General features: G+C 39.5%; 1 protein-coding gene across 18 annotated transcripts in view; it reads left to right on the top strand.

Moving 5' to 3' along the window:
- Nucleotides 1-2,067: 2,067 nt before the first annotated feature.
- TUBGCP5 (tubulin gamma complex component 5) overlaps nucleotides 2,068-20,102 on the top strand; it is a 122,969-nt gene continuing 104,934 nt past the window's right edge. For 10 of the 18 annotated variants that reach the window (XR_011525960.1, XR_011525959.1, XR_011525971.1 and 7 more), the window contains exons 1-7: nucleotides 2,068-2,307; nucleotides 4,375-4,428; nucleotides 4,763-4,871; nucleotides 12,287-12,383; nucleotides 12,795-12,874; nucleotides 13,253-13,388; nucleotides 17,884-18,001. Coding sequence is in view for 9 of the 18 variants with exons in the window: in XM_070572348.1 (XP_070428449.1) it covers nucleotides 2,162-2,307; nucleotides 4,375-4,428; nucleotides 4,763-4,871; nucleotides 12,287-12,383; nucleotides 12,795-12,874; nucleotides 13,253-13,388; nucleotides 17,884-18,001 (740 nt within the window). In the remaining 9 variants the exon portion in view is untranslated. Of the gene's footprint in view, nucleotides 2,308-4,374; nucleotides 4,429-4,762; nucleotides 4,872-12,286; nucleotides 12,384-12,794; nucleotides 12,875-13,252; nucleotides 13,389-13,847; nucleotides 13,922-17,883; nucleotides 18,002-20,102 lie in introns of all 18 variants that reach the window. The other 8 variants (XR_011525964.1, XR_011525973.1, XM_070572364.1 and 5 more) reach the window with 3 other exon arrangements.

The following is a 20,102-nucleotide window of genomic DNA, read 5'->3' as shown; positions in this document are numbered from 1 at the left end:
TCTCTCTGGCATGGAAAGGCCTAGGAGGGCAGTGAAGCCTGGAGGAGGAGCCGGAATGGGTCCTGGTATTGGGAGCCCCACCCAAAAAGTTTCTAATTCCCCCTCCAAAGGCCAGGACTAGCCCAGTTAGTGTAGACAACCCTGGGAAGTGTACTCTGGGCTGCCCAGAGTTCTGTGTCAGTCCTGGTCATTGGCTGTATCTCCCAAAAATATTTCAAATTTCCCCTCCAGAGATGGACATCACTTCAGGCTGGTCACAGATGAAGGGAAGGACATTACACTTCCCCCAATTTTTTTAAGACCCCTCCAGAAGCCAGGACAGACTTGCCCTGGCATGTAGGCCTGTGCTAGGTATCCCTAGACTGGCACATGTGTGGGGATATTCGACAGAGACACCCCTTAAATATTTCTAAGTCCCTCCAAGGGGGGCATTGAGACAGGCTGGACAAGAAAGGTGTGGACAGCTCCTTTGGCCAGGCTGCAGTCGTGCATGAGACCTGGTTTTGCATGCACTTCCAGAAAATTTATCCAAAGTCCATTCTGGAGGCCACACGTAGCAGTGTGCCAGGACTGTTTGCCATCCTGTCTTTGTATGTAATTTCCAAAAACGTTTCTGCATCCCCTGTAGAGGAGGTGACCAGCCGGGGCCAACCACAGAAGGTGTCCAGGGCCTAATGGTGTTTTAAATGAGGCTCAGTCGTCAGAGCCACCTCTGGAAAATTTCTTCAACCAGAAAGGGACACTGGCCCAGTCCAGCCAGGGAGGCCCGGGAGAGTGGCTCAGGTCCTAGTAAGTCCAAGTCATTGGGAGTGCCCTATTGAAAGTTTTCTAAATCTCCCTCCAGAAGCCAAAACCTACCTGCTGGACAGGGAGGTAGGTAGAGACACACGTACTACACATGTATACTTTGATTTTTTGAGATGTACAACAAGCAATTATAGATTTGGGGTGCTAAGAAATATGCAAGCTGCATACACAGATTTGAGAGTTATAAACACACAGATAGTTGAAACTGGAGAACGAAGGATTGCCCAGGGAGAGTATAAATTCCATTCTGTAGAATCATTTCTACCACATGATTTTCTCCTTACGGGATTTGTGCAATCATATGCAGTCTATGTCTTAGGGAGGTACTATGGTCTGAATGTTCGCATCCCTCCAAAATTCATATATTGAAATCCCAATGCCCAATGTGATGGTTTTAGGAGGCTGGGCCTTTGGGATGTCATTATGTCACGAGGGTGGAGCCACCATGATTGGGATTAGTGTCCTTGTGAAAGAGGCCCTGGCACCTTACCCCTTCCACCATGTGAGGACACAACCACAAGTCTGCTTCCTGGAAGAGGGCCCTCACCAAACCAAGCTGGCACCCTGATCTCAAATCCCAGCCTGCAGAACTGTCAGAAATAAATTTCTGTTGTTTATAAGCCACCCAGTCTGTGGTACTTTGTTACAGCAGTCCAAGTGGACCAAGATAGTTGTTTATCAGCTATCTATTACTACAGAAACACAATATAATAAAACACATGAAAATCTAGATCCCTAAAAGAAAAAAATAAGTGGTCTACGTAACAGGTTTCAGAATGGTTATGAGCAATAGCTAACGGAAAGTTGACAGCTACAGTTTGAATTAGATGACACCCCACCTTTGGTCAACACGGTTTACAGAGCCCTCCTTCGGCCACTCGGAGTCACAAGCCCGTGAGAGCTGGGAGGGGCAGCGCTCACCTGTGTGCCGCACAACCTGCTTTGCCAACGCCTGCTGCAGTGTAGACCATATAGTGTTGCTTGTGTAGACAGAGGGGAACTGAGAGATCATCAGAGATGACCTCTAAAGGAAGAAAGTGAAGCCTGGAGAAGGAGGGACAACTAACCTGTCATGGTACCTGAACACGCAGGTGCAAAATAGATACACTGAATGAGAACGAACTGACTGCTCTCAGAACATCACAAATTAAACCACCAACCAAGGTTAACCACAGACTACTATTAATGTTAATAATAACGGTTAGCCCTTTGAGGACACTGCTAAACTTAGATGAGACTATAAAACGCACAGCTAGGCCTCCAGCAAGGATCAGCGCCTAGGCTAAACGCGGCGGGAGCGCGAACTCTCGCGATAGCGGCTCCAGCTAGTGTGTAACGGCGGGAGAGCAGAGGCATGGCGCGGCCGTGTTTGCTTTGGAGCCGGCTGGACCGACGGCAGGAGCAAGATGTGCGTGAGCTCCTGCGCCGTGTGGCGGGCCTCCGGGACGAGGCGGGCCCCGACTTTCAGCTCGCCGTGCACTTCGTCTTGTCCAATTTCAGGTGAGGGGCGCGGCGCCGGGGACAGGAAGGAGTCAGGCGGGACCAGGAGCGCGGCCCGACCCTCGCAGAGCTCCTGCGCTCCCTGCTGCCGCCACAGCTCTGGGCCCCTCGTGCCACTGGGTCCCGACGCGGGGGACATGCGTGCTGAAGCAGCGGGTTGTGGGTCGGTGGAGGTCAGCCTCCGGCTTTGGAACCGAGTTCCTAGAGTGGGTCTGTCTGTCCTGGTCCCCGCCCCACCCACTGCCCCGAGGGCGGTACACAGAGCTCCACCTGTCTGAAGGGTCGGGTACGTGAAGTGTTAGAGCACAGTAATGATGACATCCTATTTAAAACCGTATTCTCACCGACTTCCTCACCCTGCTCGGGCCACCCCACGTCTCCCATACCCTGCTTTCCTCTTTCTTTTTCCAAAATGCATGGTGTCACACATTGACAAACTTATCTGTTGTTCACTGTTTGTCTCCTCACCCCCACCTCCAAGTAGAATGCAAATTCTGCCAGGATCGGGCGTCTTGGTCTGTTTTGTTCATTTCTTATGCCAGCACCTGGAATAGTTCCTGGCACATGGAACTCCAAGCTACCAACAGTTTCTCATGTAATTAATTTTTAAGGATTTATTTAGTTTACACACTTAGGTGAAGTCAGAGCTCCCATTTTTGTTTATGAAAGATGTAAATTAGACAATACTGTTACGATTGTTGACTATAATGGAATTATTACTAAAAGAATATTAGTGATAATAGTCTAATTTCAGTAGAAATCTTGAATAGGAAACAATTTTTAAAAAACTAATCTTGATTATCAAACTGAAGGATCATACGTAAAAATGCCTATTTGGTTTTTAATGAGAATAGACAATGAGTCTAAAAGCCCGCCTAGTTTCTGAAATAAACTCAGTTCTTCAATGTAACTTATAGCTATAACAGTACCTGCCTAAGTCATATAACACAGAGAAGTTTAAATGCTGTAACCCAAATAATTTGTTAATATTTCTAAATGGCGATAGGTAGGTCGACATCACTTTAGAGTTGGGAGTAACATTTTACACGTTAAAAAACTAAATTGTAATAAGTAAAGTGGTGTTCCACTCAGCCGTTTACTGGGATAGAATTAGATAGATTATCTATTTATTAGTGTAATTTACTTTTAAGTACAGATTGTTGGCTTTGATACTAAAAAGTGGAAAATAAGAGTTGAGTGAACTATACTGTAATTTTATGATGCTTTAGTCCATCGCAAAAATGAACAATTCATGTTTGCGTTTTTAAAAGTTGTGAACATGTTTTAGACCCTAGAATTCAGAGATAAGTGAGATATAGCTTCTGTCCTTAAAGAAGGCAGACGAAAGTTAATTACATATGATGTAGAATAGTTCTGAACCCAAGGGCCTGGAGATAGAATTCGGATGTTATGAATTTGGACAAGAAAATAACTACACTAACCTCTAACTGAAAAGTAGCGTTTCCTTCAGTTAGGAAGGGAAGCAACAAGCAGTATTAGCTTACCTATGACTCTGTCACTGGTAGAAATGCGTATATTTCTAAGTATTGTCTACTGTTACTTTAATGGTAGTTATAGACCCACTGCTATATCTTGTTATTTAGTGCTTTAATAAAGAAATGTGTCTGTTACTATATCACAAACTTTTAAAAATACTGTATTTCAGTATACTTGGTTTCCTTTGTATTTCATTTTATGATTTAAAAGCATTATTCTGAGAAGGGGTCCCTAGGCTTCACTGGGTTTCACTGTGGCAATAAACAGATTCAGAACCCCTGATATAGAATGTGCTCTGAACTTAGACACAGGGCGTTTTGGGAAGACAAAGGAGCCAGAGGATGGGATTGGGGAGGCTCAGGATGACCTGTGTCTTACGGAAAGGGTACTTGAGCAGTCTCTGAGATGCAGTGCTGTTCGCCTTGACAGTAGAAGTGATGCAGGGAGAGAGATGCACTCCTGGAAACGTACAGCTGGGTATACGGGGTCTGGAGGGGTGTGGAGGGCTATGAGACTAATCTACTTAGCTGTATAACAAAATTGATATAAGAACTACTTTTTTTCTTTTAGATTTCATCATTTCTTGGATGTCAACCGCCACAAGGTGGAAAAGACAATAGAAGGGTAAGTCAGCTTTATATGTATGTATAGATTCAGAAATTAATGTTTTCTTATAGGATTTTCTTTTTTAAGATTTTATTTTTCCTTTTTTCTCCCCAAAGCCCCCAGTACATAGTTGTATATTTTTAGTTGTGGGTCCTTCTAGTTGTGGCCTGTGGGATGCCGCCTCAGCATGGTTTCATGAGTGATGCCATGTCCGCACCCAGGATCCAAACCAGAGAAACCCTGGGCCACTGAAGCAGAGCACGCCAACTTAACCACTCGGCCATGGGGCCAGCCCCAGAATTTTTTTTATTAGTATAGCTTTATAACAGTAGATTTTTTAAATATATTTTAGAATTTATGAAAAATTCAACATTCACTCTGATCTCAGCAAAGCTGCTAGTTGGAAGAGATTAACTGAGGAATTTCTAAATGCATCACTTCCAAGCATAAAAGAAATAAAGGTATGCATTATATTGTGAGGTCTCTGTTGTGTATTTTACCATTTCCAATCTGATTATTTTCCATTTGTTTCTGTTAATATTTAAACATTGTGTTTTAGTGTTGTCTACTGGCTAGAGCAGAATCTCCTGGAAATTGACTTAAGTATTGCCATCAAACCCAGTGCGCCTCAGGCTTGTAGTGAAAGAAAAAACATGTTCTTATTTAATCATCTTCTCAGTCCCAACCTTACTATGGAAAATGAGATCAGAGATTGGGACAAATAATAGCACTGTCTAGCTATATTAAAATTTTTAAATGGCTATCATCATCAGCATATGGTAATAGTAACTACCTGTATAATACTTACTAGATGCCAGGTGCTGTTCCAAGCATTTTTATATTCAGTCATGGGTCCCCAAGACCACCCTTAGGCTTGATGATTTGCTGGAAGGATTCATAGAACACAAAAAAAGCTGCTATCCTCACTGTTATGGTTTATTACAGTGAAAGGATACAAACTTAAAATGAGCAAAGGGAAAGATGCATAGGGTGAAACCAGGCACAAGCTTCCATACGTCCCTTTCCAGTGGAGTTGCATGGGGATGCCCTTTATTCCCCCAGTGACAACACATACAAAGTGTTGCCAACCAAAGAAACTCACCTGAGCCAACAGAAGTGTTTTTGTTGGGGTTCAGTCACATGGACGTGCGCTGCCCTTGTGACTGACCTTAGCTCCTCAATCTCCAGCCCCACAGAGGTCAAACCGAGGACTTTGGCCGATGAAAACAAGCATTCACATAAGTCAAATTGTTAGCATAAACTCTGATCAGGCTGTTACGGTGTGGCCCAAAGCCTCTGACATACAAAAGCACTATTCTCAGCAGGCTATTCCAAGGGCTCCGAGGTCATCTCTCAGGAGCCAGTCCAGGGCCATCTCCTTTGAGATGTTCAGGGTTTGGGCAACCCAGGCCTCTTGAGTTAACTGTTTATTGCACACTCATTTAATCTTCACAGTAACCTCTGTGGAGTATTCTATTATTGATAGGCTTTCCCTTTGTCTATGCTGTGGGGATTGATATCCTAAGGAAGAAAGCTTAAGATAATTTTTGAAACTGTCCATCAGTTTAAGGAAGGGCTATGAAGGTATTTCTAGAAAAGAGAGAGCTGCAGTGCTCTGAATTCATGCCCTAAGAATTAGAAACACACTTCGGAGGATTGTTCCTGCAAGGGCCATTTTGAAAGAAAAGGAGGCAGATCTTTCTTAGATCTCTCCTTGATTCATTTTATATAGCTTTGTGGGTAGACTGTAGAATTTAGTAATTAGACTCGATAGCACCATAGTACTAATAATAGAAATAGTGGCAAGCATTTTTAGAGCACTTACCACCTGTCAGGCACTGTTAGTCCCAAAAGACCATATTCAGTAGGTATTATTACTATGCTCATTTTGGTAAGGCAGATGCCTTTATCTCAGTTTCTTCTGTGCCAGTGAAAGTACCTATGTTGTGCAGAATAATTAGATGAAACAGTAAGAGTCACTTCTGATTCCTACTTTGACCTTTTCCTTGCCCTCTCCAGTCATTTTTCTGTACTTTTCCAGCTGTAGGACTCCCTGAACACAGTGGAACGACATGCCCTAGGTTTGCTGGGCCCCTTGTTCTGTGTCCTGTACCTGCACTGCCCTTCCTTTCTCTCCTGCCTGAGGAATCTCATCCTTTAATATTAAACTCAAGTATTGTCTCTATAGATAGTGTATTTCATTTTTATTATTATGTTTATTATTGCTTATTTCCTGTCTACCCCTTTAACATGTGAGTTTTACAAGTGTAAGGCTCTGTGTCTGACTCGTCCTCAGGCACCTGGAACAGACTAGACAGTATTTGTTGAAGAAATAAATCTGTGCAATCCTTTCCGCCTTGCTCTCCCTGTCTGTCCTTGGCTCCTGCACCACTTACACCGGTGGAGTTGGTTGCCTTTTCTCCTTGCTGTGGCATCTTCAACACATCTGCTGTAGTGTAGCAGTAACTTCACACTTTTTTTTCAGCTTTATAGATATATAACTTTCATACCATAAAAATCCATCCATTGTGAATGTACAATTTACTGATTTATAGTTAATATGTAGTTATGCAACCGTAATCCAGTTTTAGAACATTTTCGTCACCACAGAAGTTTCCCTCAAGCCCTTCTACAGTCATTGCCTGCCCCACCCCAATGCCAGAAAACTACTGATCTGCTTGCTGTATTTATAAATTTGCCCTCGTGGACATTTCATATAAACGAGATCATATAATATGCATTTTTTGTGTCTGCGTCTTTCATGATATTTTTGAAGTTCCTCCACGTGGGGCATGTGCCTGTATTCTATTCCTTTTTATTGCTAAATGGTGTTGCATTGTATGGATATGCTGCATTTTGCTTTTTCACCAATGGATAACATTCGGGTTGTTGCCAGTTTTGGTTAGAATAATGAACTGCTACGAACATTCTCGTGCAAGCTTTGTGTGGACATCAGTCCTCACTCTTCTTAAATTTCTGGGAGTAGAGTTGCTGGTTTATGTGGTTAGCTTAGGTTTAACCTTTTAAAAAACTGCCAAATTATTTCCCAAAGTGGCTGTATCATTTTATGTTCCCACTAGAAATGTATAAAGGATCCAGTTTCTCCACATCCTCACCTACACTTGTGATTGTCTTTTTGATTATAGGCATCCTAGAGAGCACGTAGTAATATCTCGTTGTGGTTTTGATTTACATCTCCCTAGTTCCTAATGATGTTGAGCATCTTGTCGTGTGCTTTTTTGCCATCTGTGTGTCTTCTGTGATGTCCATTCACATCTTTTACCCGTTTTCAAATTGGATTGCTTTTCTTATTGAGTCATCAGAGTTGTTTATATGTTCCTCATACAAGTTCTTCTTCAGAAAACTGATTTACAGATATTTTCCTCCAGTCCTCAGCTTGTCTTTTCATTTTCTTAGTGGTATTTTTTTTTTGAAGCTCAAAAATGTTTCATTTAATGAAGTCCATTTTATCTATTTCTTTCTTTTATGACTCATGCTTTGGTTTCAAAAGAACTCTTTGCCTACCCCAAAACTATAAAGACTTTTCTCCTGGGTTTTCTTCTAGCAGTTTTAGCACTTCCCATTAGATCTGTGATCCAATTTGATTTAATTGTTGTATATGTTGTGAGGAAAAGATCTAAGTTAATTTTTTTTACTGAGGAATTTCCAGTTGTTCTGTCACCATTTGTTGAAAAGACTATTCTTTACCTATTAATTGTCTTGGCAACTTTTTCAAAAACAGATTTACTGTAAATCTAATGATTTCTTTCTGGACTCTCAATTGTTTCATTAATCTATATGCCTGTCCTTACACAAATACCACACTGTCTTTATTACTGTAGCTTTATAGTAAGTTTTGGAGTCAGATAATATAAGTCTGCCAACTTTTTCTTTTTCAAAATTTTTGTCTGTTCTAGACCCTTTGAATTTCCATGCATGTTTTAGGATCAGCTAAATTTCTGCAAAAAGCCTGCTGGAATTTTGACAGGGATTGCATTAAATCTGTAGATCAGTTTGGGAAAGTAATGCCATCTGTTGGGTTGAACTGTCTTCCCCAAAAGGATATGTTCAAGTCCTATCCCCTGATGTCTGTGAATGTGACCTTATTATAGAGTCTTTGACAATGTAAACAAGTTGAAATGAAGTCAAACTGTATTAGGATGGGCCCTAATCCAGAGATCGGTGTCCTTATAAGAAAAGAGAAATTTGAACACAGGGAGAACACCATGCAGTGACAAAGGCAAGGTTGGAATGATGCAGCTGCAAGCCAAGGAACATCAAAGATTGCTAGCAGCCACCAGAAGCTAGGAAACATTCTTCTCTCAAGCCTTCAGAGGAAGCATGGACTGCCAGCACCTTGATCTGAGACTTCTAGCCTCCAGAACTGAGAGAGAATCCGTTCCTTTTGTTTTAAGCCACACAGTTTGTGGTATTTTGTTATGGCCACCCTAGAAAACTAATACACAATATTATCAATATTAAATCTTCTAATCCATGAATATGTACACTGTTTATTTAGATCATGTTAAATTTTTGTCAGCAGTTTTCTTTTTCCACATACAATCTTGCATTTCTTTTACATTTATTCCTAAACATTTTATTCTGTTTGGTCCTATTATGAATGGAATTGTCTTCTTAATTTCATTTGCAGTTTTCTTGTTGCTAGAATATAAAAATATAATTTATTTTTATACTGATCTTTGTTTACTTAGCCTTGCTAAGCTCATTTATTCTAGTAATTTTCTTCTGGAGTCCCTAGTATTTTCTACACTTTGGATCATTTCCTCTCTGAATAAAGACAATTTGACTTCTTCCTTTCCAGTGTGAAGTGTTTTCTGTGTGTTTGTTTTTGGGCTTGTTGCTCTGGCTAGGAGCTCCAGTACAATGCTGAATAGAAGTGAGTAGACGTCTTCGCCTTGTTTCCAGTCTTAGAGGGAAAGCTGCAGTTTTAACCATTAATTATGTTGTTAGTTGTCGCTTTTTCGTAGATGCTGTTTATCGGGTTGAGGATGTTCCCATTTATTCCTAATCTGTTGAGAGTTTTTATCATGAATGAGTGTTGGATTTTGTCAAATCTCTTTCTGTGTCTTACAGATAATCATATTTTTTTTGCCTTGAAGTCTATTACTATAATGTGTTACTCAGCTCTGGCTGCCATAAGAAAATACCACAAACTGGGTGGCTTAAAAAGAAATTTATTCTCTCACAATTCTGGAGGCTGGGAGGTCTAAGATTGAGGTGCCAGCCCATTTGGCTGCTGGTGAGGACTCTCCTCCTGGCTCGTAGACAGCTGCTTTCTCCCTGTGTCCTCACATGACAGAGAGAGCTGTCTGGTGTCTCTTCCTGTCCCATCAGACCAGGTCTCTATCCTCATGACCTAATTACCTCCCAAAGGCCATATCTCCAAATACCATCACATTAGGGGTTAGAGTGTGAACATATTGATTTGAGGGGCACACAAACATTCAGTCCATAACATATGGTGTACTACATTAATGATTTTTGGATCGTAATCTGATTTATTTGCGTGTGGACTGAGAAGTACATTCACACTTAAGGCCACTTTCAAGACTGTCCTGGCTTATACTTTGTGTTGGCTCTCTTTCATCTTCTCTGCGCACGGAGTCAGGCTCCATTGGCGAAGGATGGGTGGGTGGCTTGCGTCCACTCTAGTCTCTGCTGTGCACCTTACAGCCTCTAGTCAACCCAAGACATCTGGAGAGCTTAGCAAACCCCCTTTGGCTGTTTTGCATCCAGGAACTCCCTGATAAACCCTCAAACGTTCTGCTGGCCTGCTGCTTGCCCCACACAGGCCTGCAACCACTAGCTCCCCCGCTCACTTGCCATTGCTGTTGCCCACCACTTTAACTGACAGCCGTCAGATTCAAGTGAGCCTCCTCTGACAAGAGGGCAGCAAGGCTGCTAGGTTTCACTTCCTGTCTAGCCCTTGTTGAACTGCTCCTCTGACAGAGGAGAGGGAAAAGGGAGATAGCTCTAGGCAAATACGTGACAAACTCATGCAATTCTCCCCTGAGGTCATTTTCGTGGATAAACGCTTCTCAGCATTTGTATGCCTGTGCTCCATCCAGAAATCCAGAGCACAGAAATGGTTGTCTTTGTCAATCTTGTCCAGCTTTATTGTTACTTTTGAGGGAGAGGATTTGAAGACCACCTCCCTCCATTATGCCAGAACCGAGTCTCTAACCTCACTGTATTTTAATTTATAAATAGATAGAGATATATAGTATCCATAGGAGTTACTCAGTACGTAGCTGTTCATCATCCTCCGGGCTCTAAATGATATTTGGAGAAGGAGAGTTTGGGGTTGTTTGAAATTCTTGGAGAAATAAGCAAAGACTTTGGCATATCTATAAAACCCCACTGAAACTAGGAAATCTGTTTCTTTCTATCTTTAGATTTCAAAGAATGTGGAAGTGAAGTGATCTCTAAATTTGAGATTCAAGACCACCTCCGGTATAAATGCACAGCACATGGCACTGCCTCTTTCAACATATGTGTACATGTGTTCATTGGCTCTCCAGAGAGGAGCAGGGACTATGCAGAGCTTCAGGAGACAGACCAAAAAGGGGCATGTGACTAATGTGGAGAAAGAGTTCCAGCTTTATTGTAGCCTGTGTTTTTCAAAGGGTGGTGTATTGCTGGTTGACAGGCTATGTTTTGACCAGCAGTGCTAATTTGTAGTTAAGTGATAACCTCAGTTAATGAGTCCTCTAGGTGCCCTTTAGAGATGTTAGCGAAACATGAACAAGGTACAGGAATGGAGGAGTGGCATCATGCAGGTCCTCCTCCCATGACCAAATGCTGCTTTTGTGCACCTCCACACAGCTGCAGGGCAATGCCTTGGTCCAAGGGTTTAGAGCGTGCCTTTGCTTTTCCTCTTCCACCTCTTTCAGGGGCATATAGTTCTTCCAAGAAACAATCTGACATTAACAATTATTACTGAATAATAGATTTATATAGTGAGAGTTATTTTCTTCAAGTATTTACACTTTAGGCCACTTTGTGGAGTAAAAATTCTTTTCTTCGTTAAAGGAATGTCGGGTATTTCCAAGCAGGTGAGAAGTTATCCAAGAAAAGGACAGCTCCTTGCAGTCTTATTGGTGATGCATTGCCTTCTCATTCCCAGGAAGTTGACTAGATGTCTGCGGTGTCCCTAGCATCATACTAGGTGGTAGGAATACAGAATAAACGAGAAATGATCATCACTGCCCAAAGAGTTACTTAATTATAATTATGATAAACACTAAAGACGTACATGAAGTACTGTAGAACATATAATGGAAGAGCTTATTGCTCTTTAGCCGTCAGAGACTTCCCTTCCCGTTCTTGAATTTAAGCTATCTCCTCTCTCCTTTCCAAGCATAGCTTATGACCTTTAGCACATTTGGGGTTTTTTTATTTTTTGGTAGCTTTTGAAATGTGATTTTTAAAATATATTTTAAGTTTAAACCAAACTTAACAGTTGAAGAATAGTTGAAGAAACTCCTCTTCCCTTTGCTCAGTTTACCAGTTGGTATCCTTTCATCTAGAACAGTCCTCAGCCTTTCATTTTCTTGACTTTGACATTTTTAAGAGCACAAACCAGTTATTTGGTAGCTTGTCCCTCAATTTAGGTTTGTCTGACAATTCTTCATTATGATTCAGATACTGCGTTTTTGACAGGTCCCTTATGTGTACACATTTGAACTATAAAAAACGTTTAGAGATTAGGATTTATTTAGGTATAATTCATGTTTTCTCAAACCAGGAAAACAATTGACATAACTGTCATGCAGTTATCTTTTCTTTACTCAGACTGCTTTAGAAAGCTCTCACCAACCTCAGTGACTCATAGTCTTCACTTTTTGTTTTAAAGACAGATGCACATTACTCCATACTGTCGCTTCTTCTGTGTCTGTCTGATTCTCCTTCAAACAGCAATTATGTGGAAACACCAAGAGATAAAGAAGTGGGTACGTTAACAAATGCTTTAATATATAACAAATAAAAGGGAAATTGGTTTTATTACTTATTTACTAGCATGAGATTTTCTAAAAAGTTGTAAAAATCTATGAAACTAAAATATTTGTTGCTTTAGATGGAATTGCAATTGCAAATTTTCATTTAAAACAAATTCTGACTTTGTAAGTTAAAGTATTTTCAGTTATATAAAGAGAAAAATCACCTTTGAAGATAAAAAATTAAAATTTAAAATGTATTAGGATATCGATTTATTGAGTGTTTCAGTATTTTTGTACTTGCATTTCTCAAATGCATTTTGAGTTTTGTTTGACTTTTTTCCTATAGTTTTGGGTTGGTTTGGTTTGGTTTGGTTTTTTACATATTTTTGATAAAGCTGATGAGATTTTTCTGTTACATTTTAGAAAAGAAAGATGATTTTGATTGGGGAAAATACTTGATGGAAGGTGAAGAAATTGACCTTGGTCCAAATGCAGACACACCAGTAAGTGCCAATATTAATACATGCCTTGTGATATAGACGATTTCTATGGGTCCTTCTGCCCTACTACAACTTAACTAAAACAGGAACACTCCACTAAACTAGAGTAGTTTCTTATGGAAGATTTATTAAAATCTTGTACCGAAGCATTAGTACTAGGAAGTTGGAGTGAATAAGTATCCCTCAAGGAGCTGTGAATCTTGGGATTTTTTGCCACCAAAAATAATTCCATCCTGTAATAGTAACTTTCAAGACATTTAGAAAAAAGTTTCATTTGGTATAGTTTTGGATTTTCTTCTGAAATTTTCTTAATCTTTTAATCTAAATAGCTCCAGTTGTTATACACTCAAAGAGTAAGGTGTTTTTCCTTTTTTCGATCAGAATTGGTCTGAAGAAAGTGAAGGCGAAGATGATCAACAGCCCTTAAGCAGAGAGGACTCTGGGATTCAGGTGGACAGGACGCCTTTAGAAGCACAAGATCAAAACAGGAAACCAGGGCCTCGTGTCAACTGGAAAGGTGTGTGTTCTTGGATGCTGGCAGCATTTTCTAATAGAACTCTCTAGGAGGAAAGACACATTTTGAGAATGGTTCCATGTGATTTGAGATATCGGTAAGCTCTCCCATCCATATAAAACAAATCTTTTTAAACTATTAGTCGACCTTTCCTCTGTAGTGCCTAAGAAGTTGCACTATAAAATTAATGTTGTAAAGGGAGTTAGAGTATAATTTTGTTCTTTTTTTTATAGTTCTGAGAACTTTGTTAGTCCTAAATGTTTTAGTTTATTTTTTATTGGCGAATGATTGACTTTGCTAAAATTAGTAACTAAGTAAAAGGAAAAGATCTATACTATTTAATTTTAAGTTTGAATGTCTGCTTTTTCAGTTTTAGTGAAGAACTCTGAGTTGGTAGAATCCAGAAAGAGCTGGAAGCAGTGTTAGAAATTAGAACATCTAATCCTGCTTCTCCTTTTGCAGATAAGGAAACAAAGCCCTGGTTACAATGGTTTTGCTGTGGTCCTGCAACCATGAAGCTCACCTCAGAACCTGGGGTCTGTGACCAGGCCCTCTTCACTGTACTTGAACCTTGCCAAATGCACAAGAAGTAGTTAAAGTTGACTTAATATCCTAATGATTTTCTGATTTTGTTTTCTCTTTCTTTTCTTTTTAATTCTCGAATTGGACTTTCAGGGCAGAGTGTTCAGAGCGTTTAGAGCACACTGTCATCACTAGTCTGTGCAGGGCCTTTTAGTTCAGTTTATTTCTTCTCTTATGCTCTTTCTGATTCTCACCCCCTTTCCCTTTCTCTCCCAGCCCCATTGCAGGCACCTGCTCTAATGTCTTTGCTATCTATGTTCTTACAAATGCTGAGTTCTTGTAAAACACGTTGTGTTGGTTGGTATCTTTTGTTTTTAGTTACATACTGGTGTTATGCTATGTGTAAACTTTGTTCTGTTCCTCTTTTCATTTAACTGTTTTAAATCTGTCCATATCACCCTATGTGCATCTCTTCTCTCCCTCCTGACTGCTGCTTAGTGTTCTTCAGTTTGCAACACCACATTTCTCTTATCACTTCCCTTGTGGACGGGCCCCGAGCTGCTGTCACCTGCTCTGCCTAGTGCCATACCCATATATTTACCTGGCCCACAGTCTCATCCCTACTTGATAAGATCCACCCATCTGTGGGCCCCTGTGGTTTTCATTTCCATTTGTCTTGACTGCTCTGGCGAAATCCATTTGGTCCCTCAGGTGCCTCAGTCCTACCCCTTCTGTGAAGTGCTCATTGACCTCCTTTGCTTGTTCTCCTTCTGGGTTTCATGTCCTTCCTGCTCACCCCCACCCTTCAGCGTTCTTGGTATATCTAGATATTAATTCCTGGGCTTTAGACGTTGCAGTTATCTTCTGGTGAGTCACTTGACTATTAACATTTTTCATGATCTCCTTCGAACAGAATATGTGATTTTTTAAAAACATTTTTTGTACTCAAACCTGTGAGTTTTTCATGATGTGATTAATATTTGGGTCTTGATATTTTTGCCTACAAAAGCATTCTCCTGTGTTTTCCTTCTGTTTGGTTTTTTTTTTTTTTTTTTTGAGGAAGATTAGCCCTGAGCTAACATCTGCCACCAATCCTCCTGTTTTTGCTGAGGAAGGCTGGCCCTGAGCTAACATCCATGCCCATCTTCCTCTACTCTAGATGCGGGATGCCTGCCACAGCATGGCTTGACAAGCGGTGCCGTGTCTGCACCCGGGATCCGAACTGGCGAACCCCGGGCTGCCAAAGCGGAACGTGCAAACTTAACCACTGCACCACCAGGCTGGCCCCTGTTTGCTTTATTTATTACCTTAGGTTTTGGTTTTTGGTGACCACCAGATCCTCTTTTTTCTTTTTGTTAAGCTCTATGGTAACTTTTATTACAGTATATTGTTATAATTGTTCTATTTTATTATTATTGTTGTTAATCTCGTACTGTACCTAACTTACAAATTAAACTTTATCATAGGTATGTATGTATAGGAAAAAACATAGTATGTACAAGGTTTGTTACTCTCCGTGGTTTCAGGCATCCGCTTGGGGTCTTGGAACATATTACCCTTGGATAAGAGGGGACTACTGTAGTATTTGTCCTTTTATGACTGGCTTGTTTCACTTAGCACAATGTCCTCAAAGTTCATCACTGTTATAGCAGGTGTCTTCAGAATTTCCTTCCTTTTTAAGGTTGAATACTATTTCATTGTTTGTACATACTACCACTAGGTCTACTTTTATCTATGAAGTGAGATTAAAGGGCCCAGCTTATTTTTCTCCCATGTCGTGAGCTGATTTTCCAGCAGCATCTAGTGAATAGTTCCTTCTTTCTACATTGCTTTGTGGTTCTACCATTATTGTATCACAATATGTGTATTTATTTCTGAACATTCTATTCTCTTCCCTTACTGTGAGTTGCTGAGAAACAGGCTGTTTTTATTTACGTGGCTTTGTAATATGTCCCTACAGGTAGAAGGCAAGTTTCTTGCTCACCTCCATTACTCTTTTTCAAAATTGACTTAGCTATATGTGAAATTGTATTCTTCCATAGATATTTTAGAAGCAGTGTGATAAGTTCCTTTATAAAAACCCAGCTGAAATTTTTGTTGGAATTGCATTGGATCTATAGATTTACCTTAGGGAGATTTGACGTCTTTACTATGAAAACATCTACATTTATTCTACTTTTTTGTCATACTAGATTTTGGAAATTTTCTTTATAAAGATCTTAAGTATTTTTTAATTTCTCTGTATGTTAATAGTTGTGAATGCTGTTTTTTTTGCTTTGTTTGTTGCTGTTGTAAGCAAACACTCTTGGTTTTTGTACATTGTTCTTATGTGCAACATTCTTTTTTAAAAAAATTATTTTATTGAGGTTGTAATGGTTTATAACATTGTGTGATGTTCTCTATGTATCTGTTAAGTCCATCTGGTCTACGTTTTCATTTAAGGCCACTGTTCCCTTGTTGACTTTCTGTCTGGATGATCTGTCCATTGATATAAGTGGAGTGTTCAGGTCTCCTACTGTTATTGTATTGCTGTCAGCTTCTCCCTTTAGGTCTGTTGATATTTGCTTTATGCGCTTTGGTTCTCCTGTGTTAGATGCATATATATTCATAAGTGTTATTTCCTCTGGATGGAACATTCCTTTTATCATTATATCCAACATTCTTTGTTTTTTGAGGAAGATTGGCTCTGAGCTAATATCTGTTACCAATCTTCCTCCTTTTTTTCCTTCTTTTGTTTTTTTCTCCCCAAAGCCCCAGTACATAGTTGTATATCCTAGTTGTAAGTCATTCCAGTTCTTCTATGTGGGAGCCACCACAGCATAGCTCAATGAGTGGTGTGTAGGTCTGTGCCCAGGATCCAAACCAGCAAACCCCAGGCTGCCAAAGTGGAGTGCACGCATTTAACCACTCAGCCATGGGGCCAGCCCCCAACATTCTTTCTGAAGTCTCATATTAATTATAGTAGTTTGTTGATTCCATTGGAGTTTTTGAATAGATGATCAGTCTCATCTGCAAATATTGACAATTTTGCCAGTTCTTATACCTTTTATCTTCTTCATTATATGTTAACGACGTCTCTTTTCTGGCCAGCCCTCTAGTCTGCAGGGGAAGCAGTAGCAGTGGGAGTGGATTTCCTGGTATATGGGTTTCATCCTAAAAGGATTGACTCTGAAATTCCTCCATTAAGTGTGATGGTTTTTGGTATAGGTTCTGAGTATGCGGCCTTTATCAAATTAAGACAATTTCCTTCTATTCCTGTTTTTCTGGGAGTTTTTAAATCACAAATAAATATTAAACTTTATCAAATGCTAATCTTTATCTGTGAGATAATCCTATAATTTTCCTCTATTACTATATTGACAGGTTTTCTGATAGTGAATCACCCTTGAATTCCTGTGCTAAACTTCCTTGATCTTCCTGCTATTTTTTACTTCATTATTGGATTGGATTAGCTGTTTTTTAATTTAGTATTTTCCATCTTTATTCTTTAGTGAATTACTTTTCCTATCATGTCTTTATCTGGTTTTAGAAGCAAAATTATATTAGCCTCATAGAACGTTAGGCAGCTTTCCCTTTTTCTTGAACAACCTGTATAAGATATCTAATCCTTCAAACCCTGGTACTGGTTTGGGGGTGCTTAGGAACATCTCTGGTTACCCTTTTAATTTCTTTCATGATTATTGAACCATTCAAGTGTACTGTTTGTGTCTTTTTATTCATGGGGTCATTTTAAAATTGAATAATATTTTTCTTTTTACTTTTTAGCCAATGGCATTTAATTGAATTTTGTATGTATGTCTCAATATTTATATGGTTTTAAATAAATGCTTATGTTTATAGACATTGCCAGGTAGCTTTTAAAGAGCCTTTTTCAGTTGAATGTTTGAAAGGAACCGTTAAGTCCAGATATTGTGGCAAAGTTGATTGTGTTTTTTTGTTAGCTCTTATAACTTAAACTTATTAAATTTTCTTCCAGTAGATGAGCCAGATGCCCGAAGCTGGCTAGAACAGCATGTGATCCGTCAGTACTGGACAGCCAGGTCCTCGAGGTTTCCTCATAGTTTACATTTGCACTCCAATTTAGCAGCTGTCTGGTAAGAAGCTAAATTTTTCATTTGAAGTGTTGATAGAAGAAACTTTGATGGTTTAATATTTGGTTTTGATTTGTGATTTAAATCAAGTACTTCCCTGAAATTTAAACTTGTTGAGTTTTTTAGCAATTCTAATTGAACACAGATTTTAATTATTTGAATATTTTTAAAATGAAATTATTTAGTTATAATCTGTCTTTTGACTTGTTATTTTCAGAGTGAATGGATTGGTATATATTAGGCCATTTATTTGATTTGTTTTAGTGCATTTATCGAAAAGATAGTTACTATTTTCCTGAAAACAGCAATACATGGTTCGAAAGATTTGCCTAAATCAGCAATAAACGTAATAATTGGAATTGTTCTGAGAGTGCTTCTTTCAGAGTATTTCAGTTGACTTGTGAAAATGAACATGAGAGAGCATTTATTTATTTATTTTAACCTTTTTAAAAAAATTTTTTTATTGAGGTTATGATAGTTTACAACATTGTGAAATTACAGTTGTACATTATTTTTTGTCAGTCATAGCTGCGCCCCTTCACCCTTTGTGCCCACCCCCGACTCCCCTTCCCCCTGGTAACCACTAATCTGTTCTCTTTGTCCATGTGTTTATTTTCCACATCTGAGAGAAATCATACTGAGTTTGTCTTTCTCTATCTGTGTTGTTTCGCTTAACGTAATACCCTCACGGTCCATCCATGTTTTTGTGAATGGGACGATTTTATCACTTTTTATGGCTGAGTGGTAATCATTGTATATACGATGGAATCGTTGTATATATATATATATATGTATATATGTATTTATACACACCGTATCTTCTTTATCCACTTATCAGTTAATGGACACTTAGGTTGCTTGCATGTCTTGGCTATTGTGAATAATGTTTCACTGAACATAGTGGTACGTGAGTCTATTTGAATTGCTGATTTCAAGTTCTTTGGATAGATACCCAGTAGTGAGATGGCTGGGTCGTATGGCATTTCTATTTTTAATTTTTTGAGAAATCTCCATACTGTTTTCCATAGTGGCTGCACCAGTTTGCATTCCTACCAGCAGTGTAGGAGGGTTCCTTTTTCTCCACAACCTCTCCAACATTTATTATTTTTTGTCTTGGTTATTATAGCCATTCTAACAGATGTAAGGTGATATCTTAGTGTAGTTTCCATTTGCATTTCCCTGATGATCAGTGATGATGAGCATCTTTTCATGTGCCTATGTGCCATCCATGTATCTTCTTTGGAGAAATGTCTGTTCATATCCTCCGCCCATTTTTTGATCGGGTGGTTTGATGTTTTGTTGTTGAGTTGTGTGAGTTCTTTGTGTATTGTGGAGATTAACCCTTTGTCGGATACATGATTTGCACATATTTTTTCCCAATTGGTGAGTTGTCTTTTCATTTCAATCCTGTTTTCCCTTGCCTTGTGGAAGCTCTTTAGTCTGGTAAGTCCCACTTGTTTATTCTTTCTGTTGTTTCCCTTGTCCGAGGAGACACGGTGTCTGAAAAGATCCTTTTAAGACTAATGTCAAAGAGTGTACTACCTGTATTTTCTTCTAGACGCCTTGTGGTTTCAGGTCTTACCTTTAAATCTTTGATCCATTTTGATTTTATTTTTGTGGGTGGTGTAAGAGAATGGTCTGTTTTCGTTCTTTTACAGGTGGCTGTCCAGTTTTCCCAGCAGCATTTGTTGAAGAGACTTTCCTTTCTCCATTGTATGTTCTCAGGCTCGTTTGTCGGAGATTATCTGTCCTTAGATGTGAAGTTTTATTACTGGGCTTCCAATTCTGTTCCATTGATCTGTTTGCCTGTTTTTGTACCAATACCATGCTGTTTTGATTACAGTAGCTTTGTAGTATATTTTGAAGTCAGGAATTGTGATGCCACCAGCTTTGTTCTTTTTTCTCAGGATTGTTGTAGCAATTCAGGGTCTTTCGTTGCCCCCTATGAATTTTAGGATTCTTTGTTCTGTTTCTTTGAGGAATGTCATTGGGATTCTGATTGGAATTGCATTGAATCTGTAGATTGCTTTAGGTAGTATGGACATTTTAACTATGTTTATTCTTCCAATCCATGTGCAAGGAACGTCTTTCCATCTTTTTATGT

Source organism: Equus przewalskii, chromosome 1, assembly GCF_037783145.1.
Source record: "Equus przewalskii isolate Varuska chromosome 1, EquPr2, whole genome shotgun sequence".
Taxonomy (NCBI): Eukaryota; Metazoa; Chordata; class Mammalia; order Perissodactyla; family Equidae; genus Equus; species Equus przewalskii.
The sequence above is the reverse complement of the archived record's forward strand: the minus strand, read 5'-3'. Positions and strand labels throughout refer to the sequence as shown.